Source organism: Macaca fascicularis, chromosome 20, assembly GCF_037993035.2.
Source record: "Macaca fascicularis isolate 582-1 chromosome 20, T2T-MFA8v1.1".
NCBI lineage: Eukaryota > Metazoa > Chordata > Mammalia > Primates > Cercopithecidae > Macaca > Macaca fascicularis.
Window position 1 is genome coordinate 1,277,765 of NC_088394.1, and position 24,028 is coordinate 1,301,792.

General features: G+C 62.4%; 1 protein-coding gene across 8 annotated transcripts in view; it reads left to right on the forward strand.

Annotated features, from left to right (window-relative positions):
- Positions 1-730: 730 nt before the first annotated feature.
- CAPN15 (calpain 15) overlaps positions 731-24,028 on the forward strand; it is a 29,479-nt gene continuing 6,181 nt past the window's right edge. For 3 of the 8 annotated variants that reach the window (XR_012429568.1, XR_012429569.1, XM_045382499.3), the window contains exons 1-3: positions 833-1,049; positions 14,419-14,697; positions 21,414-22,884. Coding sequence is in view for 5 of the 8 variants with exons in the window: in XM_045382499.3 (XP_045238434.2) it covers positions 14,516-14,697; positions 21,414-22,884 (1,653 nt within the window). In the remaining 3 variants the exon portion in view is untranslated. The other 5 variants (XR_012429570.1, XM_045382501.3, XM_045382500.3 and 2 more) reach the window with 4 other exon arrangements.

Below are 24,028 nucleotides of genomic sequence, written 5' to 3' on the forward strand. Positions count from 1 at the left end.
CAGCGGGAAGGGGACCTCCGGGGAGGGAATGAGGCCTGCGCAAGGGGCCTGGGAGGACCCAGGAGTCTCCCCGGCTTCCCTCCCCCAGGCCCTGGCTGGGCGCCGGCGTGGCCATTTAATGGCGTCCCTCCGCGACCGAGAAGGAAGGGGCCTAGAGAGGCTGTGCCCAAGCGACGCTACCAGGCCAGGTCGCGTCTCGGGCCAGGGCGGTCCCGTTGCCACTGCCGCTCTTGGCCGCCGGGACCAAGCACAGCACGCGGTGTCGCGAGGGGTGCCCTGGGAGGAGCGAAGGGGTCTCCGGTTCTCGCGAACACGGCGGGGTCGGGGCGGAGTCGTGGGTCCCCAATAGGGCGGCCGCCCAGAGCCCCGCGGGACACGGACGCCCCCGACCCGGCCACCCCCGAGCCCCACGGGACTGAGACGCCCCGGATGCGCCGACGCCGCGGCGGAAGGCCGCGCCCCTCCGTGCCCCTCGGAGGGCCCTCTGGGAGCTGTAGTCCCAGCACCTCGGGCCGTCCCACTCCCTGATAAGCCTGGAGCGCGGCGCCTCCCGGGGACCGAGGCCCGGGGCCCGGGGCCCGGCCGTCTCCAGCAGCACGGGCAGGCGGAGTGGCCCAGGTAGTCTGCAGGCTAGGAGGCCGCCACCCGAGGATTACAACTCCCGGCCTGCCTCGCGCAGGCACCGCCCCGAGCTTCCGCCCCGGAGGCGCCGCGCAGCCCTGTGGGAGCCGTAGTCCGGACGCGCGATTCACAGCGCCGCGTGCGCCCCGGGCGCGCCGTAGCCGCGGGGCCCGGGCCGGGCGCTACGCTACGAAGGAAGCGTAAGGCGGGCGCCGGACGCGGGCAGGGACCGGGGCCGGGGCCGGGTCGGGGCGCTCCGCGGCTGAGGAGCGGGAGGCCGTCCGGGCAGCGCGGCCGGCGGCGAGAGGGGCCCCGCCGCTCTCCGGAGGCAGAAGTTGTGGATCGGCCGGCGGGGGCGAGCGGGCCCGGGGGCCGGGGCCGCGCTGCCCGGGCCGCGAGGACTGAGGCGGCGCCGCCGGGCTGTGGAGGTGAGTCCCGTCGGCCGGGCCGGGCCGGGCGCGCAGCCGGGGAGCGCGGGCTCGGAGGACGGAGGGGAGCGCGGGCCTGGCGGGACGCGGGAGGCCTCGGGGGCTGGGCGCGCCGGGCTCCGAGCCAGGGCAGGGACGGCAGGGCCCTCCGAGTGGGGTCAACCCGCCGCCCGCTAGCGCCTCCAGGCCGGTGGGGGCCCGGGCTGGGCTTGGGCGATGCTTCGGAGAGGAGCCCAGAGGAAGGCGGGAAGTCGGCAGGGACCTGGGCCATGTGGGTCACTCGAGGCCAGCCGCGGGGGCCGCGCACACAGGAGGCGGCCTCGGTCCTGCCTGCCCCGGCCCTGCCTGCCCTTGAGTGCCCTTATATCCGGGTCCATCGTGCGGTCTCGGCCGCGTTAGGGATGTGGTGCTTGGTGCGGGCATGGCTCCCCTGTCACTTGGGGAACGGCCTGGGGGCGGCCACCTGGCGTGGAGGGGCTGGCAGGAGCCCCGTCTGTGCCAGCCATGGCAGTGTTCTCTTCCGCGTTCCTCTGGGGCTGCTGCGGCACCAACTGGGAAGTTGCAGATCCGTTCTCTGACAAGCCAGCTGTTCCTGCTGGTTGCAAAAGGGACCGCTCTAGTCCTGACGGGGGGAACTCTTGTGTAGTCCGTGGCCCTGGCCAGGTGAGCTCTCGGGGGCCCCCTTACCGCCCTGGAGTTTGTTACCAGACTGCAGGTAACAGGACCCGGAAAGCAATGGTGAGACCCAGAACCTGAGGCGGGGCCTGGGTGTAAGGGGCCAGTGGGGAAGACTGGGACTCCGTTGGGTGCTGAAGAGTTTGGTGCTTCTCCTTTGGGAAACCCGGGTCTCTTCCTCGGCCCAGGTCTGAGGGATGCGGAAACGTGAGTCACAGTTCAGTGTGGGAGTGCCCCGTAACTGCCTCCGCGTTCCCAGAGTCTGGGGCTGGGTGAGGATATAGGGGTGATCTGCCTTCCGGTTCTAAGTGACTTCTCGACTGTGAAGTGGGGCAAGAGAGATTGTTTTTCTGGTCTTTCCGGGGGAGGCAGATCCTGCAGGAACCAGCTTGGCCTGGCCTTGGGTTAGGTGTGCCTTGCCTCCTCTGAGTCCTCCTGCTTGCGGGAGCAGCACCCCTCTTTTTCCTGCTTCTGTCTCTGCGTCTGAGGCTCTCCAGAGCTCATTGATTGGCAGACGAGCCAGTGACCTCTGAGGCCCCAGGAGAGCCCGAGGCTCAGTGACTGCGTAACTGCACAGGGCCTCCTGTCTGGGCCTCCACAGACCGTGGTCTCTGAGAGCAGGAAGCGGCTGGTTCCCTGTAATCCTGCATCTGTGTAAGAGCCTCAAGCTCTGCTGGCCCTCTCTCCGGGCACCCCTCACTTTATCCTTGCCCTGGCCTTGGGCAGCACTCTGGTAACCCCAATGCCACAGGTGAGGAACCAAAGCTGGAGACAGCTGTTGATGGCAAGGGAGGGGCCAAGGGAGGCTGAGTGCCTGGTCTCTACCTCCTGCTCTTTCCACCAGCTCATACAAGGCAATTGAAGGGAAGGATTCTGCTGCTCAGAAAATCCTCCAAAACCATGCGTGTTGTTCATGGGCCTGAACCGGTCAGTGAAGAACCTGAGAGGGGCCGGCCACCCACGTGGCCGTTGGTGGCCAAGCAGCCCCTGGTCCAGCCCTCTGGCCCGCAGTGTGATGATGCCTCTATTCACTGCACTAGGTGTGGAAAGGTGCTGAGAAGGCAGATGACGTCGTTAAACAAAACAGCTTGGGGTCTTTGAAAAACAGTGGTGGAAACCCAGGAAAGCTGGTGACTTGTCCGGTCTGCATCTGTCCTGGGCAACCGCCCAGCCCTGGACTGTGAGGCTGAAATGACAGCAGATGGGGGGCTGTGCTTGCGTGGTTTCCTCATCAGACACCCAGAAAAGAGACCCCCAGCCCAGGGGCTGCCTCGTGCGCTCTGCCCTCCTGTTCTGCTCTGCCCCTCTGGTCCTGCCCTAGACCCCGGCCCAGCAGGAGTGCCCAGAAGCCCAGTTGGGCTTGTTCTCTGCCTAAAGCTCTTCCGCATCCCTGGTAACCTCTCAGTGTGGATGTGGGATTCCTCACCACCGGGCTGTGCCTCAGCTTCGTGGAGCTACTGGACTCTCATGCCCCACACTGGCGAGAACGCTCAAGTCTGTGCAGTTCTCATGTTGCCCTGCAGCTGGTCCCTGGCTCCCCTCCGTGGGATCTGCCTGCAGCTCTTACACTGTGACCGCCCTGTCTCCCTGCTGGATGTGGTGCTGCGAGGGCAGGGCCCGTTTCTGTTTCTTGGCAGGCCCAGTGCCAAGCACCGTCCAGCCGTGTGTGGCGCAGGTGGTCAGTGAGCACCTGGGGTCGGCTCTCACCACAGGCAGCTCTGGATACCTGGGTTCTGGCGGCCAAGCGGGACTCCTGGGTGCTCCAGGAGAGCAGCACAGCAGCCCCTATGGCGTGGACGCGGCCACACCTGAGCTCGGCTTGTTTCTGAGTCTGAGAGAACAGGCTTGCTGGCCTGTGACCCTTACATGTGTGTCTCGCTGCAGGGAGGCTGTGGGTTGAAGCTGGGCCTGGAGACCTGTTCAGCCACACCCTGTCACTATGTGGGTCACACACAGCTGGGTGGAGACCTCATGGTGCGTGACCCGGGGAGTTGTCTGGGCATGGAGTCTGTGGACAGCTACATTGTACCACTAGGACAGGGGCTGCTGCTGGGCCCACAGGGTGCAAGGAATGGGGACTGTGAGAGGATAGGGGCATCCTAGCCCAGGGCAGGGACCCCAGGAGGGACCGTGTGAGCCCCCCAAGATGAGCTGCGTCAGGCTGTTGCTTTGCACACTTCGAGGGGCCTGCCCGAGTGCTGCATGGGAAGCCAGCATCGTGGCCGCCCTCCCCAGAACTCATCTAGGGCACCAGGGTGGACCCTTGAGTCCCATCGGATCATGGGCATCACCCTCACCGTCCTGGCCTCCAGATCCCACGATTTCTCAGATTCCCTGACATCAAAGGGAAGCTTCCAGGGTTGCCATCCCCTTCTCCCTGGAGGTCCGAGACGGGACGTCAGGACGCAGGGCCATCGCTGCTTGTTGAAATGTCACAGTGATTGCAGCGTCCTTTCCTCTGTGGAAGGAGCTCGCTCTGCCAACGAGGGGATTCCTCCTCATGCCCTTCCCCTCACTTTTCTTCAAAAAGTTGCCGTTTATTTTTTAAATTTTTTAAGTTTTATTTTTTTGAGCCAGGGTCTCACTCTGTTGCCCACGCTAGAGTGCGGTTTCTGTCATAGTCACTGTCTCCTGGGCTCCAGTGATCCTCCTGCCTCAGCCTCCCAGAGCACTGTAGGACTACAGGTGGGCGCCACCACACCCAGCCTCTGCCCTGTGTAAGTAAAGTCCCCCAGGCAGGTTGAACCTCTTACACCTTCTGCCGCCTGCCTGATCCCCACTCCCTACCCCCCACCTCCCTGCCCCCTGTAATGAGAAAGGCAACACGTTTTGGAGCTTTCTGGAGTTCCTGCCCCTCCTGAAAAGGTGGCTGCAGAGAGGCCGGAGCTGGTGGGGAAAGAGGTGCCAAGAGGCCTACTCTGGGGCCCAGGGCCACACGGCTCCCAAGGCCCCAGTCTCCCTCTCTGCGGTGACAGGTGCCCCCTGTGTCCCAGCGGCTTCTGCTTGGCCACCAGTGAGGTCGCCGGGATGCCCAGACCAGGGCTGCTCCTGCCACCACTTGGCAAGCACAGAAATAGAGAAGTGCCAAAAACCACGAGTGTTTGTCTGGTCCTTTTTTTCCTGTTAAAAATAGAATTTGGGGCTGGGTGTGGTGGCTCACACCTGTAATCCTAGCCCTTTCAGAGGCCGAGGCAGCTGGGTCACCTGAGGTCAGGAGTTCGAGACCAGCCTGACCAACATGGCGAAACCCCATCTCTACTAAAAGTAGAAAAATTAGCTGGGTGTCATGGTGTGCGCCTGTAATCCCAGATACTCAGGAGGCTGAGACTGTAGAATTGCTTGAACCTGGGAGGCGGAGGTTGTAGTGAGCCGAGATGGAGCCACTGCGCTCCAGCCTAGGCGACAGAGCGATACTCTGTCTCAGGAAAAAAAAAAAAAAAGGTAGAATTCGGTTGGGCTCAGTGGCTCACACCTGTAATCCTAGCACTTTGGGAGGCCACGGCGGGTGAATCACATGAGGTCAGGAGTTAGAGACCAGCCTGGCCAACATGACAAAACCCCCGTCTCTACTAAAAATACAAAAATTAGCCAGGCGTGGTGGCGTGTGCCTATAACCCAGATACTTGGGAGGCTGAGACAGTACAATTGCTTGAACTATGAGAATTGCTTGAACCCGGGAGGCATAGGTTACAGTGAGTCGAGATGGTGCTACTGCACTCCAGCCTGGGTGACAGAGCGATACCCTGTCTCAAAAAAAAAAAAAAAAGGCCGGGCGCGGTGGCTCAAGCCTGTAATCCCAGCACTTTGGGAGGCTGAGACGGGCGGATCACGAGGACAGGAGATCAAGACCATCCTGGCTAACACGGTGAAACCCCGTCTCTACTAAAAAATACAAAAAACTAGCCGGGCGAGGTGGCGGGCGCCTATAGTCCCAGCTACTCGGGAGGCTGAGGCAGGAGAATGGCGTGAACCCAGGCGGCGGAGCTTGCAGTGAGCTGAGATCAGGCCACTGCACTCCAGCTTGGGCGACAGAGCGAGACTCCGTCTCAAAAAAAAAAAAAAAAAAAAAAGGCCAGGCGTGGTGGCTCACACCTGTCATCCCAGCACTTTGGGAGGCCAAGGCGGGCAGATCACCTGAGATCAGGAGTTCGAGACCAGCCTGACCAACATGGAGAAATCCCGTCTCTACTAAAAATACAAAAAATTAGCTGGGTGTGGTGGCGGGCACCTGTAGTCCCAGCTACTCAGAGGCTGAGGCAGGAGAATGGCGTAAGCCTGGGAGGCAGAGCTTGCAGTGAGCCGAGATTGCGCCACTGCACTCCAGCCTGGGCGACAGAGTGAGACTCTGTCTCAAAAAACAAATAAAAAAAAAAAAGGCCGGGCGCGGTGGCTTAAGCCTGTAATCCCAGCACTTTGGGAGGCCGAGACGGGCAGATCACGAGGTCAGGAGATCGAGACCATCCTGGCTAACACGGTGAAACCCCGTCTCTACTAAAAATACAAAAAACTAGCCGGGCGTAGTGGCAGGCGCCTGTAACCCCAGCTACTCAGGAGGCTGAGGCAGGAGAATGACGTGAACCTGGGAGGCGGAGCTTGCAGTGAGCTGAGATCCGGCCACTGCACTCCACCCTGGGCGACAGAGTAAGACTCCGTCTCAGAAAAAAAAAAAAATAGAAAAAAAGAAAAAAGGAAAAAAAAAGTTGATGCTTGTGCCACTGGACACACCCGCACACCATCCTCATGCTGATCACAAAGAGGGTGAGGGGCTGGGCACAGTGGCTCATGCCTGTAATCCCAGCACTGTGGGAGGCCGAGGCGGGCAGATCATTTGAGGTCAGGAGTTCGAGACCAGCCTGACCAATATGGTGAAACCCTACTAAAAATACAAAAATTAGCTGGGCGTGGTGGCAGGCGCCTGTAATCTCAGCTACTTGGGAGGCTGAGGCAGAATAGCTTGAACCTGGGAGGTGGAGGCTGCAGTGAGCTGAAATTGTGCCACTGCACTCCAGCCTGGGTGACAGAATGAGACTCTATCTCAAAAAATAGAATGAAACAAAAATTTAAAACCAAAAAAAAGAAGGTGATGGCTGAGTGAGGAGGCCACCGTGGGCCGCACACAGGGCCCAGGAAGGACAGGGCGCAGGGAGTATGAGCGTCCTGTCCACTGCAGTCGCTCCACCACGGAAAGCAGGACCTGAGAGAAGCAAAGCTGCCTGGCTCAAAGCAGTGGCCGCCCTGCTGGCAGTTGTAGTGGCCGGGTAGCACTCGGGCCGGGATCCAGGGGAGTGTAGGTGGCCACCTGGCCGTGTGCCTGAGCCCTGCCCAAGCTGGGCACCTTTCCCTGGCAGTGCCTGGTAAGCTCGGCTGCCCTACTCATGGACTCTTGTCCATGGTCTGTTCCTTGTAGCAGGGCCGGGCTGTGGGAGGTCCGGACAGGATCTTGAATGGCCCTGTCTGCGGTCCTGGCTGGCCGGAGGTTGACTGCACTGGACAGGTCAGGGGCCTTAAACCAGGGTAGTGAGGAAGCAGGCGAGCCCATGATGCTCCCCAGGCTGCCTTTGGCTCTCGGACAGACAAGCTTCTAAGGCGAAAGGTCTCCTGGGGCTGATTTCCAGGGACTTTGGCTCCTGCAGAGAGGCCTGGAGGCGGGGCTTGGTGTTCCAGGGCCAGAGTCCTCCGGGTGGAAGCTGAGGGGCCTGATTAAATGCCTCCCTTCCTAGGCAGCAGCCCAGACGCGGCACAGAGAGGGCTCGGGAGCTTGCGGCAGCTTCAGGTGAGTTTGCTCCCAAGCACCGCGGCTCATTTATGGGTTTGTTTGGGCTGCAGAACTGTTTGTGGAGCAGCGGGGTTGGAGTGCCCATGGCTGGGGGCCTCTCCTCAGAGCCCTTGATTCACAGAGCCCCTCGAAGCCCGCAGTCCTGCCTGCCCTGAAGAGCCTGGTTCTCCCAGCCGTTTGGGCTGTGGTCCTGTCGTGGGAGGTGACAGTGAGGGCGCACTGCCTGGGGTCCTGACAGGGGTGTTTGACCCTTTGGTGGCCTCCCCTGTGCTGTGGTCCCGGCCCCCAGATGGAGCCCCCCATCCCCACGGCAGCACTGGGGCGGGGCTGGTGAGGAGCATGTGCATGGCCCCCGCCGCTGTCCTCAGCCAGGAGGGTGCCTGGTCCCTGGGGAGCGGCCTCCACCTGTTTCTGGAGAATGCTGTCCTGCCAGTTGTCACTGGGGATGGGCGGTCATAGTCCACGTCCTCCCCCAGGGCGGGGCCCTGGCCTGGTTTCTTGTAGGGACGATGGGAAGCCCTGTCCTCAGCCCTCCCACCTCATGGATGAGCTTCACGTCCTTGGGGCCGTCTCCTCCATAGGGGGCCTTAGCGTCAGTGGGGACACAGGCAGAGGTGCCTGTCTTCGGGTTGTGGGGACCGACTGAGCTTTGTCCCAGTAGTGGCTGGCTCTTGTTTTCTGTCTGGACCAGCAGCCTCTGGTCTGGTGGGTGCAGTTCTAGGGTGCAGTGGGTTTGCCGTGGGGCCAGGCCGGGCCACCAGCTGCCTGGACACAGGGGCCTCCGCTTTCTGTCTGCTGCCCCACACACCCCCAACTCAGGCAGGGGTGACAGTGGGGTATCTTTGTTGGGGTCGCTGTGGTTCCCATGGTGGTGAGATGGCTCTGGTGAAAGACTGATCGAGATGCAGGGCCCGGGAGCAGGTGCTGTGTGAGTGGTACACGCCTGTGTCACCTGCGGGGCAGGGGAGGGCCCAGGGTATACAGCTGTGTACGTCATTAGTTAGCAAGACAGTGAGGAGTGTGTGTGGAGTGGATGCAGCTGTGGGTGCCACCCGCGCAAGGCTGGGGGTTGCTGTGCCAGCCCTGCTCCCATGTGGGCTCCTAGCTCCCCAGGTGGGGATGCTGACCCAGGGAGGTGCCTTTGCCTGCACCCACTGGAGTCTCAGGAACATGCGTCACATCCCCACATCATGCCCACTGAGCCCACCACCTACTGAGAGGCACCCTGAGACCCTGTCCTGCCACAGGTGGGCTGTCAAGGCCAGCACCAGAGACCCCCAGCAGACCTCAGTGGCTGCAGATGGAGTGGGGCGGCAACGGTCACCTCCAGGACTCAGCCCTGTGCTGAGTCGTGGACAGTGTGGTCATACTGGCCCTTCTCATGCGCATCCCCTGGCTGGACACTCCTTGCTGCCCTCACGGGGTATGTGTGTGGCATGCCTCATACAGGACAGGGACTAGCCAGTTGGCCCTGCTCATTAACCACTTGTCCCCACAGGGCAGTGGCAGCCTCACCTCTGCAATTCTCCAAGGCTGGATCTAGGCCACCGCCCCATTTAAAACTAGGGCAGCGGTTCCCAGGGAGGGTGGGGAGCTGCACGGTTGGACTTGTAGGGGGCAGGCATGGGTCCACACAGCCCGGGGCCCTCAGCACCCTGCCCCTCCAGGAAGCCCGGAGGTGGGCGTGGCTGCAGCCTGGCTTTGTGACAGTGCTAAGTCCTGGCCACTCTCGAGGTGCCGCCCTGAGAGTGAGCCCCTGCCGGCACGGCCCCTGCTGGTTCCCATTCGCAAGCACCTAAAACAGCCTGGCCCACAGCAGAGGCCCCGGGGGTGTTTGCTAAACCAGCGGGGGGCACATGCGGCTCACAGGAGCGGCACAGATGCTCCACCAGCAGCAGGCCCTGCAGGAGCAGCAGCGGCCCAGGGCGTGTCCCGGGGGTCAGGGCTCGACATGCTCTGCGGGTCCTCACCGTGTCCCTGGGGGACCAGTCTGGGCACACTCCTTGGTGACAGTGTCTCCCCCTCACCCCCAGTTATTCGGACAGGAACTTGGTGACGGTGCCCCCCACTCCTCCCCCGGTTATTCGGACAGGAACTTGGTGACAGTGCCCCCCCCACCCCCAGTTATTCGGACAGGAACTTGGTGACGGTGCCCCAGTCCACCCCCAGTTATTCGGACAGGAACTTGGTGACGGTGCCCCCCACTCCCAGTTATTCGGACAGGAACTTGGTGACGGTGCCCCCCACCCCCAGTTATTCGGACAGGAACTTGGTGACGGTGCCCCCCACTTCCAGTTATTCGGACAGGAACTTGGTGGTGGTGCCCCAGCCCACCCCCTCACCCCACCACCAGTTATTCGGACAGGAACTTGGTGACGGTGCCCCCACTCCCCCCTCGGTTATTCGAACAGGAACTTGGTGACGGTGCCTCCCCTCCCCGGTTATTCAGACAGGAACTTGGTGACGGTGACAGTGCCCCCCCAATCGCCCCTCCCACCCAGTTATTCGGACAGGGAGCCAGGAGGGGAACCACGGATTGACCTGACCTGCGTCCAGCCCTCCTCAGGGTCACTGCACTGGGTGATTCACACGTGCCCAGGCCCTGAAGTGGGCTGGACCTGGGAGTGGCAAGCGAGCCTTCCTCCCAAGAGCCTCTGGCTGGCTGCAGCAGGCCCTGTCCCCGCTGTCCTCAGGCGAGTGGCCCTGGACATGATAACCCCCTGCCAAGGTCTGGCCGGAGCCAGCACCCACGGCTGAGATACAATCAGCCCTGGCTGGGCGCTGTCCCTGGAGGTGGCTGCTGGTTCTGCCCTCCCTCCTTCTCACCACTCCTTGCCCCTCTTTCCTGGGGTTCCCTCCCATCGGAGTCTTCCTCCTAAATGCAGTTCTCTCCCTGTAGGGGAACGCCGGCTGGGAGCCTTGGTTTTTTTTTTTTGCCCAGGCTGGAGCGCAGTGGCGCGATCTCGGCTCACTGCAACCTCCGCCTCCCGGGTTCAAGCAATTCTCTGCCTCAGCCTTCCAAGTAGCTGGCATTACAGGCGCGTGCCACCACCCCCAGCTAATTTTTGTATTTTTAGTAGAGATGTGGTTTCACCATCTTGGCCAGGCTGGTCTCGAACTCCTGACCTCATGATCCGCCCCCCCTCAGCCTCCCAAAGTGCTGAGATTACAGGCGGGAGCCCCCACACCCGGCCTGGGAGTCTTCTCCGTAGCTGCTCGTCCTGTACTAGCATTTGTCCATCCATGAGTGGATGGGGACGCAGGGGGACCCAGGACCCACACCTGCAGTCGGGAAGGCTGGCAGGGTGGATTTCCGGAAGAGCATCAGTGCCAGCTTCCCACAGTCACCCCTGTGATGGGACCCTCAGGTTGGCACGTGGCTGGCAGCTGTGTCCCGGGAGTCCCAACTGCTTGCAGCCCTTGCTCCTTAGTGGGCCTTGCCAGCCAGGGCAGGGCCCCCGCCACCCACACAGGGCTCTCGACTCCTCTGGCAGCAGGTCAGGGGCGGTTCAGTGATGCCATCTCTGGAGATCCCCTGGCGTGCGCTGGAAAACTCCAGAGAGGCCTTAACAGGGCCGGCTGTTCCGCCTCCGTGACAGGGATGTTTACTCTTCTGGGCAGGCTCCTCTCCTCCGAGCACCCACGAGAGGGCGCTGTGCTGTGCCTGCTCTCCTAGGACAGGCCTCGCTCCTGTCCAGATGGGGCCCGCAGGGTCGGGTGGCTGAGACTGGCTCCAGCTCAGGGAGGGTTTTCTGAGCGAGCACAGGGGAGCAGGAGGCCGGCAAGCAGCTCACTTCCTGCCCTGGGTGCAGCTGGGCACCATGTCTGCCCTGGGCCTGCTAAAGGCATCAGTGAGGAGCAGGCAGGACCTCGTATGAGCCTGTGTTTCTAGCAGCGCGCGTGACCCCAGGTGCCACGTGCGTGAGTGCGTGGGTGGGTGAGTGCGTGGGTGGGTGAGTGGCGAAGGCGCTGAGGCTGGCCCCAGCGGGCACACAGTCCTCACACACAACAGGGGCAGGGCTCCTGTCAGAGCCAAACCAGCTCAGGGCCCAGTGCAAGCGGTTTCTGTCCCGTGGCACCTCCGCTAGTCACAGCTCCCACCCAAGCCCTGCCCCACTTAGGGTTTGGCTGCAGAAGGGGAGTGTCGGAAATGCCCAGCCCGTCTCCCATGAGGGACTCCTGCGTGGCATGGGCTGGGGAGTGCAGGGGTCGTTTGGGTGGTTCCAGTGTCTGGCGTAGCCACACAAGAGGCCCTGAGTTGATGTGGGCTCCCTGCTGGGGAGCCTGCTCCATGCGTGCTGGGCTCCCAGCATTGCATCCAGTGGCATTCAGGGCCCTGTGGACCTCGCCTGTGTCCTGCGCGTTTAAACGCTGCCCCTTGTGGAGGCCGCCAGCACTACAGGGCCTGTAGTGTGGCGCATCCACGTGAGATGAGTGGCCAGGCCCAGTTGTGTCCAGAGACGAAGCCTGGAGAACGGGCCTGGATGTCTCCGTCATGGTTTTACGTTCGTTTCACACGGATGCAGCGATGTCTCAGATACCTCGGATCGTGCAGGGCACGTGGCCAAGGCTTGTTTTGTCTGTTCCTTTTCTCTTGTCTTACGTGGCTACCAGGAGGTCTGCCACAACTCCCGTGGCCCCCGTCCACACTGCGTGGCGCTTTCCAGCCTGGCTGCCAGCTGCCCCTTCAAGCGCAGATGTGAGCACAGGGTGGTCCCTGGGGAGAAGCACCGGCAGGCGAGTGAGCCAGGCTGTGCCCAGTCAGACCCCTGCAGACCCCGAGGCTTGAATTTCATGGAACTCTCACCTGTCACGGAGTATTGTTTTTCTTTTGATTTTTTCCCAACCATTTAAAACTTTAAAAGCCATTGTTGACTTGAGGGCTGGACCAGGCTTAGGGCTGGGCTCTGGTCCGCACCCCACACTGGCCCTGTGTGTCCTGTGCCCATTCTGCCTGCGGGGCAGGCCTGAGCCACCACAGGATTGCGGGGTCCTCAGGGTGCAGGGCCCGCGATGCTTCACCCCTCCCACGACCCCAGCACCTTCAGAGAAAACGGACCCTCGAGTTGAGTGCAGTGGTTCAGGCGAACGTTATCACCACACGGGGGACTTGGCGGCTTCTGCCCCAGGCTTCAAAGGAGAGGGGATCCAGAATTGTCTGTCCCACCCCCTCAGCCCCTGCCCTTGAAGCTTCTGTCCCCAAGGCTGTGGGGAAGAACCAGGGAAGGGCTAGCGTGTCTGCTGTGCCATCCCAGGTGCTCGCGCCTCACTGAGCTCAACTCCTGTGGTCTCAGAGCTGCAGGCCCCTCCCGGGTGTCAGAGCTGCAGGTCCCTCCCGGGTGTCAGAGCTGCAGTTCCCTTCTGGGTGTCAGAGCTGCAGGCCCCTCCCGGGTGTCAGAGCTGCAGGCCCCTCCCGGGTGTCAGAGCTGCAGTTCCCTCCCAGGTGTCAGAGCTGCAGGCCCCTCCGTGGTGTCAGAGCTACAGGTCCCTCCCGGGTGTCAGAGCTACAGGCCCCTCCCAGGTGTCAGAGCTGCAGGCCCCTCCCGGGTGTCAGAGCTGCAGGCCCCTCCCCGGTGTCAGAGCTGCAGTTCCCTCCGTGGTGTCAGAGCTGCAGGCCCCTCCCAGGTGTCAGAGCTGCAGTTCCCTTCTGGGTGTCAGAGCTGCAGGTCCCTCCCGGGTGTGAGAGCTGCAGGCCCCTCCCGGGTGTCAGGACACTGACTGGAAAGGCCCCCCCACATCCCTGAACTCCAAAGGGTATGTCCTTTGGTGCTTTTTTTTTGGCTCTGTCTGCCAGGCTGGAGTGCAGTTGTGGTACTCAAGCCATCCTCCCACGTCAGCCTTCTGAGTAGCTCGGTCTACAGGTGCACACCACCGTGCCCAGAGAGTTTAGTTTTCTGTAAAGACAGGGTCTCACTGTGTTGTCCAGGCTGGTCTGGAACTCTTGGGCTCAGGTGATCCCCCACACATGGCAGCTTTGACACTTGACCATTTCCTCCCAAGCTCTACCCCGACACTGGCTCTGTGTCCCAGAGACTTAATCAGAAGCTGGTAGAAGGGCTGTGAAGTGTGTCGCAGTGGGAACTGCCAGTCAGCCCACAGCTGGCCTGCCTGCCTGCACGCCCACTTTGGCCCCGATCTTGGCAGGGAGAGGGGGGTGTATTGGACTCTGGGGAGAGCAGCTGCCTGCGCTGGCAGGGTCCTCCCGTCTCAGGGTTAACGTTCTCAGCTGTATTTGATTTCTCCTCAGCCAGAGGGGGTAAGATGGCCTTCCCAGAAGCACAGGTGGGCTGTGTGTCAGAGGCCCTGGACAGCCTGTGCCTCTCCCAGGCCTCCCAGCAGGGGTGGCTCTCGCCTCTCTGGAGGGGAGACCCCAGGAACCGGCCCCGCCCTTGGCCACAGCCTCACAGGTTCCTTGTGTTTCTCGGGGTCTGGGGCGGGCACAGGCTCTGTGGGTGCACACGGCACGGTCAGGCTCCCATCCTTCTAGAAGGCTGCAGAGTGGCGTGTGGGCAGCTGTGTGACGTGGCCCCAGATCTCCATCTGGCCTGGCCTGCAGCAGCTCCCTAGGCCCTCTGCTACCTCCCCTGCCTACCTTTGGGTAGACGTCCTCTTGACCTTTTCTTCTGTGATAAAGCAAAAGCGTGTGATCTCTTTTCTCACCAAGGAATAAAACGTCTCTGAATACCACAGATGTGATGCCGGGCTTTTGGGGGCTGGGGGGCATCCTAGGGCCCTGAGGGAGGAGCCCCGTGGGTGCCGACGTCGGGCCCCGGGCCCTGCACCGAGACATCCCCTCAGCTCACCCCAGGCGGCTGGGCATGCTGGGAAGTGCTCCCAGGCTGTGTGTGTGAATCATGCTGTTTCTTCTCTATTTTCTCTCTCTGTCTGTTTATTTTTGTTGTGTGTCACTCTGACCAGCCGGCCGCCCTGTCTCTTCCCTCCATGCTCCGCTTCGCCCGCTGCCGGCCAGAGGTGACCAGGTCCGGCTCTCAGCACGGCCGCCGGCCGGGGGGCCATGGGGAGCTCCGCCTCCTCCCTGGCCGCAGAGACCGAGTCGGACCACAGCTTCCCCCGGGGGCCGCCCTACCCAGGTCCCCCGGCAGCGGCTGGCTGGTGTAGGAGCGGCCCAGGGGGACCCGTCTGGGGAGGTGCCCTGGTCAGCCGGCAGCACCAGCCCCCACGGCCCCGGGCCCGCAGGTAAGAGGTGGGGAGGGGTGGCCCCGGAGGGGTCCCGGGGGCAGAGGGCCTCTTTGTCGGGGTGCCCCCTCCTTGGCAGAGGTACTTGCAGAGAAGTGGGTCCCTGCTCCTACCAGTTGTAGCAGCTCTTCCCAGGGTACAGAAGCTAAGCAGGTCTGGGACCCCGGCCTCGGCCTGGCTGGTCGTGGGTGGGAACTGGGGGACCCCGGCCTCGGCCTGGCTGGCCGTGGGTGGGAACTGGGGCTTGTGCGCCCAATCCCGGCGGCCCTGTGTTTCTCACAGGCTGTGCTGCTGCACGCAGAGAAGCTGTTCCTGAACCTTCTCTTTGGGCTGGGATCGCTGGCGGCTGCATGCTCTGGGCATGCTGCCTGCTGCCCACGGTTTCAGAGCTGCCAGCACTCGCTGGGCTCCACCTGCTGCCCCTCCGGGGGTCACAGGCCGCATGGCTTGGTGGCCGAACTCCACGTGCTGGCTTCTCACAACTGTTACCGCGGCCTTGGCTACCCGCTGCGTCCCTTGGGAGCCCCCACTGGGTTCTGGGGTGCCTGGTGTGGAGGCAGCCCAGGCGGCGAGGTCTGGACTAGCTGGACACCACCGATGCTCCAGCCGTCACCCCATCCTGGCCCTCACTGGAGGCAGGGACTCAGGGGCCCGGGGCCTCACGGCCAGTGCTACAGTGGCAGCTCTTGCTCTCTCAGAGGGTCCAGGCCTGGCCTCTGCAGACAACGTGCCTGCATCTCACACTGGAAAGGGCCTGTCAGGCTGCACCCGGCAGCAGCTTCCTGCAGACCCAGCTCCCACGTGGGACGGCATCCTGCTGTCTGCTGGCCCCCAGGTGGGGGGGATGGGTGTGGAGCTGCAGGCAGTGGGCAAGGCCATGACAGGTGGCCAGGCCTGGGGACCAGCCTCCAGGTGGCATCCAAGCTGAGGCCTGAGCTCCGGCCGACAGGGCTGAGGATGCAGGGGATGAGCCAGGGGCCGTGTGGGAGAGCCCTGGATCCCCATCTGAGAGTGACCCCGATGGACAGGGAGGAGCCCCATCTGAGTTACCCCGATGGACAGGGAGATGTGGCAGAGGTGGGGCCGTGTGGGGCCTGGTGCTCCTCCTGCATGTGGTGGCACCGGAGCGCCTCCTAGTTCCTGGTGTTACTGCCCCAGCCGCCTCCCAGTGAGCGTCTCCACGTGCGCCAACAACGGCTTTATTGAGGTAGAACTTACCAGATTCACCTGTTACAAGACTGCAGTTTGGTCACTCTCAGCCGTTTGTAGAGTTGTACAGCCGTCCTTGCAGTCCAGCGTTACAGCATCTCGCAGCCCAGAGAGACCCCCGCATCCCCACACTCCAGCGTTACAGCATCCCGCAACCCAGAGAGTCCTCCAGCCCCACACTCTAGCGTTACAGCATCCCGCAGCCCAGAGAGACCTCCAGCCCCACACTCCAGCGTTACAGCATCCCGCAACAGAGAGACCCCCGCATCCCCACAGTCCAGCGTTACAGCATCCCGCAGCCCAGAGAGACCCCCAGCCCCACAGTCCAGCGTTATAGCATCCCACAGCCCAGAGGGACCCCCGCATCCCCACAGTCCAGAGAGACCCCCACATCCCCACACTCCAGCGTTATAGCATCCCGCAGCCCAGAGAGACCCCCAGCCCCACAGTCCAGCGTTACAGCATCCTGCAACCCAGAGAGACCCCCCCCATCCCCACAGTCCAGCATTACAGCATCCCGCAGCCCAGAGAGACCCCCAGCCCCACAGTCCAGCGTTATAGCATCCCACAGCCCAGAGGGACCCCCGCATCCCCACAGTCCAGCGTTATAGCATCCCACAGCCCAGAGAGGCCCCCACATCCCCACACTCCAGCATTACAGCATCCCACAGCCCAGAGAGACCCCCACATCCCCACACTCCAGCGTTACAGCATCCCACAACCCAGAGGGACCCCCCCGCATCCCCACAGTCCAGCATTACAGCATCCCGCAGCCCAGAGAGACCCCCAGCCCCACAGTCCAGCGTTACAGCATCCCGCAGCCCAGAGAGACCCCCAGCCCCACAGTCCAGCATCACAGCATCCCACAGCCTAGAGGGACCCCCAGCCCCACAGTCCAGCATCACAGCATCCCACAGCCCAGAGGAACCCCCCACATCCCCACAGTCCAGCATTACAGCATCCCACAGCCCAGAGGGACCCCCAGCCCCGGACGGCCACTGACCGGCTTCCTGTCTGGGTTTGCCTTGTGCAGAAGGTGCGTGGATGTGGGGCCCCGTGTCTGGCCTCTTCACTTGGCACCGTGCCCTCCAGGTTCATGCACGTGCAGCCCGAGGCAGTTTCATTCACTGCTCCGTTGCGGGATGAGCCACATTTTATCTGTTCCTGGACACGGGGACTGCTTCCACGTGGTTTCTGTGGACAATGCTGTGAACATTCTTGATGAGGTTTTGCGTGGACCTGTTTTCACTTACCTTGCGTAGATACCTAGGAGTGGGATTGCTGGGGCGTGTGGTGAACTTCTGTGACATCCTGAGGAACTGCCAAGCCGTCTTCCACAGCGGCTGCCTCACCTGGTTCCCACCCGCAAGGCCCTTGACAGCTCCTGCTGTTGTCTGTCCTTGTGATTCTGGCCATCCCAGGGGGTGGCAGCTGGATCTGCTTGGCTTTGATCTGCGTTTCCCTGGTGGCCAGCCTTGTGGGGCCTCTCTCCCTGTCTCATCCACCTATGCCTGTCTTCTTTTCATTCATTCACTTATTTATTCATTCAGAGACAGGGTCTCACTCTGTCACCCAGGCTGGAGTACAGTGGTGTGATGACAGCTTGCTGCAGCTTCTACTTCCTGGGTTCAAGGGAACCTCCCATCTCAGCCTCCCAAGTAGCTGGAACTACAGGCGTGCACCACCACAGCTGGTTAATTTAAAAAAAAAAAAATGTGGCCGGTGGATCACCTGAGGTCAGGAGTTCAAGACCAGCCTGGCCAACATGGTGAAACCCCATCTCTACTAAAACAAAAATTAGCTGGGCATGGTGGCGGGCACCTATAATCCTAGCTACTAGGGAGGCAGAAGCAGGAGAATCCTTTGAACCCGGGAGGCAGAGGATGCAGTGAGCCAGGATTGCACCACCGCACTCCAGCGTGGGTAACAGAGTGAGACTCTGTCTCAAAATAAAATAAAATAAAAATACAAACCCTGAGCTTGAGGGTCGAGACTGCAGTGAGCTGTGATCGCACCACCGCAGCCCAGCTTGGGCGACACAGTGAGACGCTGTCTCAAAAAAACTTACAGAAAAATGTAGAAAGAATTGTTCCCTTTCATTTCCAGAGGGCAGAGGACTTTCGGCCCCTGCTTTTTGAGCATCGGGCGGAGTTTCAGACCTCAGGAGGTCCTCTCCGGTCTACAGCTCCCAGCGGCCTCAGGCCACGCTCCCAGGATCCCCTGGGACTGGCCTAGGGCTATTGGGGGGTGGCTGCAGTGATTCTGGCTACGGGGAGGGAGGCGGGGCAGCGGGGCAGGCGCGGGGTCTGCTGTGCCGGGCGTGTAGGGCGTGTGTCAGACTTTAGATCTGGCCTGCAGGGTCAGGCCGTGGCGTCTGGTGACACCACATTGCTCTTTCTCTTTCACCCTTGCCTCCTGCTGGGCCCTCCCCTGGGTCGGCATCCCTGGGGCCACTCCTGCCACGGCCCGCTGCCGTGGGGCCTGAGCTCCAGGCAGCTCCTGTCTGCTGCTGCAAGCAGGCCCCCAAGGTGCATGGTGAGGAGACCCCCAGGCTAGAGATGAGCGAGAGCGGTGGGAGAGCAGACTGTGGGAAGGCAGATGGGGTCCACACACGGAGCCCTCCCCACCACATGTATGCACAGGCGACCCCTGCTCTGCTCCGACAGAGGGCGCTGGGACTGGGGAAGGTCAGCCACAGCAGCCCTGGCATTGACTGAAGAGCTGCCTGCCCGGCTCGCTGCCCTGGTGGCCGCTGAATTCTCCCAACGCCCCAGGAGAGCAGGTGCTGTGGTCCCATGACTGCTCCCCCGTATGGATGAAGGGGTGGTGCACAGGCCGGCGGAGCCTGGGAGAGCCAGGTGCAGTCTGTGTCTCCCCCGCAGCATGTGGCGGGCGCGGGGCTGAGGTCCTGTACAGCTGCCAAGGCCTGACTCAATCAGTAAACCAGTAGTCTACGGGCCAGCGGCTTCAGACACAGGAACAAGCGCAGGTGCTGTCCCTCAATCAGTAAGCAACGGGCCAGGCACTGGTGGCTTAGGACAGAGAGGCAACAAGGGTAGACCCCACCTGGAAGGCTGACCAGCGGCTGGGCTGTGGCCAGCCTAGGAGAGTGCAGCCCAGCTCGAGGGAGGCACCACTTCTGCCCCTTAGAGCACTGAGCAGAGCCCCCATGGCATCACCCACCCTGGCACAGCAGGAGGACCTTCCAACCAAGTCTGGCACCCCGGCGTGTCCCGAGAGCTGTCTGGGCACAGGTCGCAGGGCTGCCCGGGCCAGACGGGGCATCTGTTTCTCATTGTGGCCTCAGGGGCTCCGGTGGCTTTGACCAAGGCCCTGGGGGACAGAATGCAGCTTCCTGCTCCTCGCTTTTCCTAAGAAAGAGGCTGCCTCCCAGGACTGGGATGGCACCAGTCACAGACCCGTGGCCTCCATGCTCGGGGGCTGCTGTCCCGGCTGCCTCGGGGTGGGCTCCGTCTTGCACACAGCGAGCGGCTTCATCACCTCCCTTTCCAATTGGAGCTGAGTGTTGGCAACACCCAGATAACTGGGGCACACAGGTCTTGCGTGTTGGATTTTCTGGACACTTGCCTCAATTTTCCATTCAACTTGGCCTTTGTACAGTAAGGAGCGGCCCATTGTCTCCCCTGAGCCGTTCCCTTCAAAGGTGCCCATCCCACGATAGTGGGGCCTCCTCACTGAGCGTGTGTGGCTGTGACTTTAGGAGGGTTCTGGGTTGAGAATTCCGAAAGGGCTTTGCTTAGGCCTAGCTTTGGGTCTTTGGGCTCCTGACGTAAGCATTTTACTTCCAGGCATTGGTGGTCTGGCCTCAGGAGGTCAAGGCTGCAGTGAGCCGTGCGTGGGCCACTGCACCATCCTGGGCAACAGAGTCAGACCCCATTTCTAAAGGTCAAAAAAAATTATTGTAAGGGTTTCAGGTGTCTGAGCCTGTGAACCTGCCCAGGCCCTGCAGAGGTGAGGGTGGCCCTGGAGTGGCTGGGGGTTTGTGGAGACCAGAACCAGTGCTGAAGGGAAGGGAGGGTGGGGGCCCCACCAAGGTCTCCTGCCACTGACACCTGACCCCTGACCCTTGACCCCCTTCCACCTCAGCCCACCGAGAGAGGGCGGCACAGTGCAGACTGCGGGGTTGGTGACACTCCACTCAGAGTCTCCAACCACAGAAGGGCTGTGCCCTGCCTTCGCCCTCCTCACCCGTGTTCCAGGGCCATGTTTGAACTTTAGGCCTTGTTCTTGCTTCTTGGAAACCCTCCTGAACTGCAGACCGTCTTCCTGACTCACCTGGGTTTTGCCAGGACGGCTCCAAAAGGTGTCTCCCAGCAGACACACCCCACTGGCGGTTTTTTGGTCATGGGGACCTGGGTTCTCTTTCTCCTCTCTGGAGCCTGTGACACTGTCCTTGCTAGTCAGTGACAACCACAGACCCAAAGGGAGGGTGTGTCTCAGGAGGCCCAGCCCACCTCTGCCTGCACCTGTGGTCAGAGGGGCGCAGAGTCTGTGAAGGCATCTCCCGGAGTCAGGGCTGCAAAGGTCGTGGCCACTCTGCAACCCACAGGGGCGGTGGGGCCAGACGTCAGGGAAGGTGCAGGTGCGGCCAGGAGCCCGCCAGCCACAGCTGCATCCATGCCCTTCTCCGAGTGAGTGATGGTGGGGAGAGGCCTGGCTGTCTGCAGGCAGATTGCTTGGGCTTTTCACAGAAGTCCACTGTGAGAGCCTTGGTCTCTGTGCTCCAGCTGGACGCCCTGAGCCTCTCCGGGCACAGTCCACTCCCATCCACTCTGCCAGGGGCAGCTCAGGGCCCTCGCCTTGCGAGGCTGAGCGCAGGGAAGGTAGCATCAGAGTTCACTCGGCTCCACAAAACAATCGTGTTGCTTGCGGAGACTTTTTGTTTTTTTGTTTCTTATGAAGAGGCAAGTTTTCTTTCTTCCTGAACCAAAAGGTTTTAGATGGAGCACAAGATTCATGCCATATTTACAAGAACAATTGATTTTTCTGCCAGGCAGAGCAGCCAGTCTGTCTCAGAGGCTGTGCTATGGAGTGGGGAGGACCCTTGCTTAGATCAGCCCATGCCTTCCCCAGGCCCCTGCCCGTCCACCCACCCTTCTGTCTGAGTACCTGTTCCATGCCCGGGACGACCTGGTCCTGAGCCTGGCCGGGCCCCCCCGCCATCTGCCATCCACAGGCCTGGTGACAGAGAAAGCAGTGCCCTTGAACAGCAGCCCGGCTTTGGGGTGCTCAGCCCTCTCTGTAGGATCCTGTGTGGCTCAAGGGGTCTGCCAGGCCTCCAATGGGCAACAGGGGCCCTGAGCCGTGCGTGGATCCATTCCAGGCAGAGGCAGCTGCCACCACCGCCTGCCTCGAATGCTCAGCCCTAGGCTCTCGGCCCCGTAGCTCTGCAGCCACAGACGGTGCCTTCCCCAGGCTGAGAGAAGGGTGGGGTCCAGCCGCTCAGGACCTCACAGGGTGGCCCTGATGAGCCCCTTCCCTTGCAGCCACACCCACTCGCCCGGGTCTATGGCCACGGCCGGAGAGTGGTCCTGTGCGCGCTGCACCTTCCTGAACCCGGCCGGCCAGCGCCAGTGCTCCATCTGCGAGGCCCCCCGGCACAAGCCCGACCTCAACCACATCCTGCGGCTCAGCGTGGAGGAGCAGAAATGGCCCTGTGCCCGCTGCACCTTCCGCAACTTCCTGGGCAAGGAGGCCTGCGAGGTGTGCGGCTTCACCCCAGAGCCTGCACCTGGAGCTGCCCTCCTGCCAGTCCTCAACGGAGTCCTCCCCAAGCCACCCGCCATCCTTGGGGAGCCCAAGGGCAACTGCCAGGAGGAAGCAGGTCCAGTGAGGACTGCGGGGCTGGTGGCCACGGAGCCCGCCAGGGGGCAACACAAGGACAAGGACGAGGAGGAGCAGGAGGAACAGGAGGAGGAGGAGGGGGCGGCGGAGCCCAGAGGGGGCTGGGCCTGCCCGCGTTGCACGCTGCACAACACACCCGTGGCCAGCTCCTGCTCCGTCTGTGGGGGCCCACGCAGGCTCTCGCTGCCACGGATCCCTCCTGAAGCCCTGGTGGTCCCGGAAGTGGTGGCCCCGGCCGGCTTCCACGTTGTGCCTGCCGCGCCTCCACCCGGCCTCCCTGCGGAAGGCGCCGAGGCCAACCCCCCAGCCACCAGCCAGGGTCCCGCTGCTGAGCCAGAGCCGCCCAGGGTCCCGCCCTTCAGCCCCTTCTCGTCCACCCTGCAGAACAACCCCGTGCCACGGAGCCGACGCGAGGTTCCGCCCCAGCCGCAGCCGCCGGTGCCTGAGGCTGCCCAGCCGTCGCCCTCTGCCGGCTGCAGGGGGCCCCCCCAGGGCTCGGGCTGGGCTGCGGCCGCCCGCCTAGCAGAGTTGCTGTCTGGCAAGCGGCTGAGTGTGCTGGAGGAAGAGGCCATGGAGGGCGGCTCCAGCCGCGTAGAGGCCAGCAGCTCCGCCTCGGGCAGCGACGTCATCGACCTGGCTGGAGACACCGTGCGTTACACGCCCGCCAGCCCCTCCAGCCCTGACTTCACCACCTGGTCGTGTGCCAAGTGCACACTCAGGAACCCCACGGCGGCCCCCAGGTGCTCGGCCTGTGGCTGCTCCAAACTGCACGGCTTCCAAGAGCATGGCGAGGCCCCCACCCACTGCCCCGACTGCGGGGCGGACAAGCCCGGCCCCTGTGGCAGAGGCTGCGGACGGGTCTCCTCGACCCAGAAGGCCACCCGCGTGCTGCCCGAGCGCCCGGGCCAGTGGGCCTGCCCTGCCTGTACCCTGCTCAACGCACCACGGGCCAAGCACTGCGCTGCCTGCCACACGCCTCAGCTCCTGGTGACCCAGCGGCGGGGGGCCGCGCCCCTGAGGCGCAGGGAGAGCATGCACGTGGAGCAGCGGCGGCAGACAGATGAGGGCGAGGCCAAGGCGCTCTGGGAGAACATCGTGGCCTTCTGCCGGGAGGTGAGGCGCCCCTCCCTCACCCTCTCCCTGCTCCTCAGCCTCCTGCTTCTGCCCTCCCCGTCCTAGGCTTTGGGCTCTGGCCGTGGGCTGGGGAGCAGCCCGCAAGGCCTAAGACGTGATGGGGTGGGCAGCACCCTCCACCCCGAGGCTCCAAGCTCCCGGCGGCCCTGGGGTCTGGCTTGGTCTCCTGACCTTGGTCCTTGCTCATGACCAAGATGCACGACCTTCACCCACCTCAGCCCTCCTCCTTGGCCAGGAGGGCGCCAGAGCCCCGTCTGATGTTCGGGCTGCAGGGAGGCGAGGGCTTCCCAGGGGCAGTGTGGAGACCCCGCTGAAGTCTGAGGTTGGGATGTGAAGTGTGAGGTCGGGATGTGAAGTGTGAGGTCGGGATGTGCCCATGCCCCACCCTCGGGGGCAACGTGGAGACCCCACTGAAGTTTGAGGTCGGGATGTGAAGTGCGAGGTCAGGATGTGAAGTGTGAGGTCGGGATGTGAAGTGTGAGGTGGAGATGTGCCCGTGCCCCACCCTCAGGGGCAGCGTAGAGACCCCACTGAAGTGTGAGGTTGGGATGTGAAGTATGAAGTTGGGATGTGAAGTGTGAGGTTGGGATGTGAAGCGCGAGGTCAGGATATGAAGTGTGAGGTTGGGATGTGAAGTGTGAAGTCGGGATGTGAAGCGTGAGGTCAGGATATGAAGTGTGAGGTTGGGATGTGAAGTGTAAAGTCGGGATGTGAAGTGTGAGGTCAGGATGTGAAGTGCGAGGTCAGGATGTGAAGTGCGAGGTCGGGATGTGAAGTGCGAGGTCAGGATGTGAAGTGTGAGGTCGGGATGTGAAGTGTGAGGTCAGGATGTGCCCGTGCCCCACCCTCAGGGGCAGCGTGGAGACCCCGCTGAAGTTTGAGGTCGGGATGTGAAGTGCGAGGTCAGGATGTGAAGTGCGAGGTCGGGATGTGAAGTGCGAGGTCGGGATGTGAAGTGTGAGGTCAGGATGTGAAGTGTGAGGTGGAGATGTGCCCATGCCCCACCCTCAGGGGCAGCGTGGAGACCCCACTGAAGTGTGAGGTTGGGATGTGAAGTATGAAGTTGGGATGTGAAGTGCAAGGTTGGGATGTGAAGTGTGAGGTTGGGATGTGAAGTGTGAAG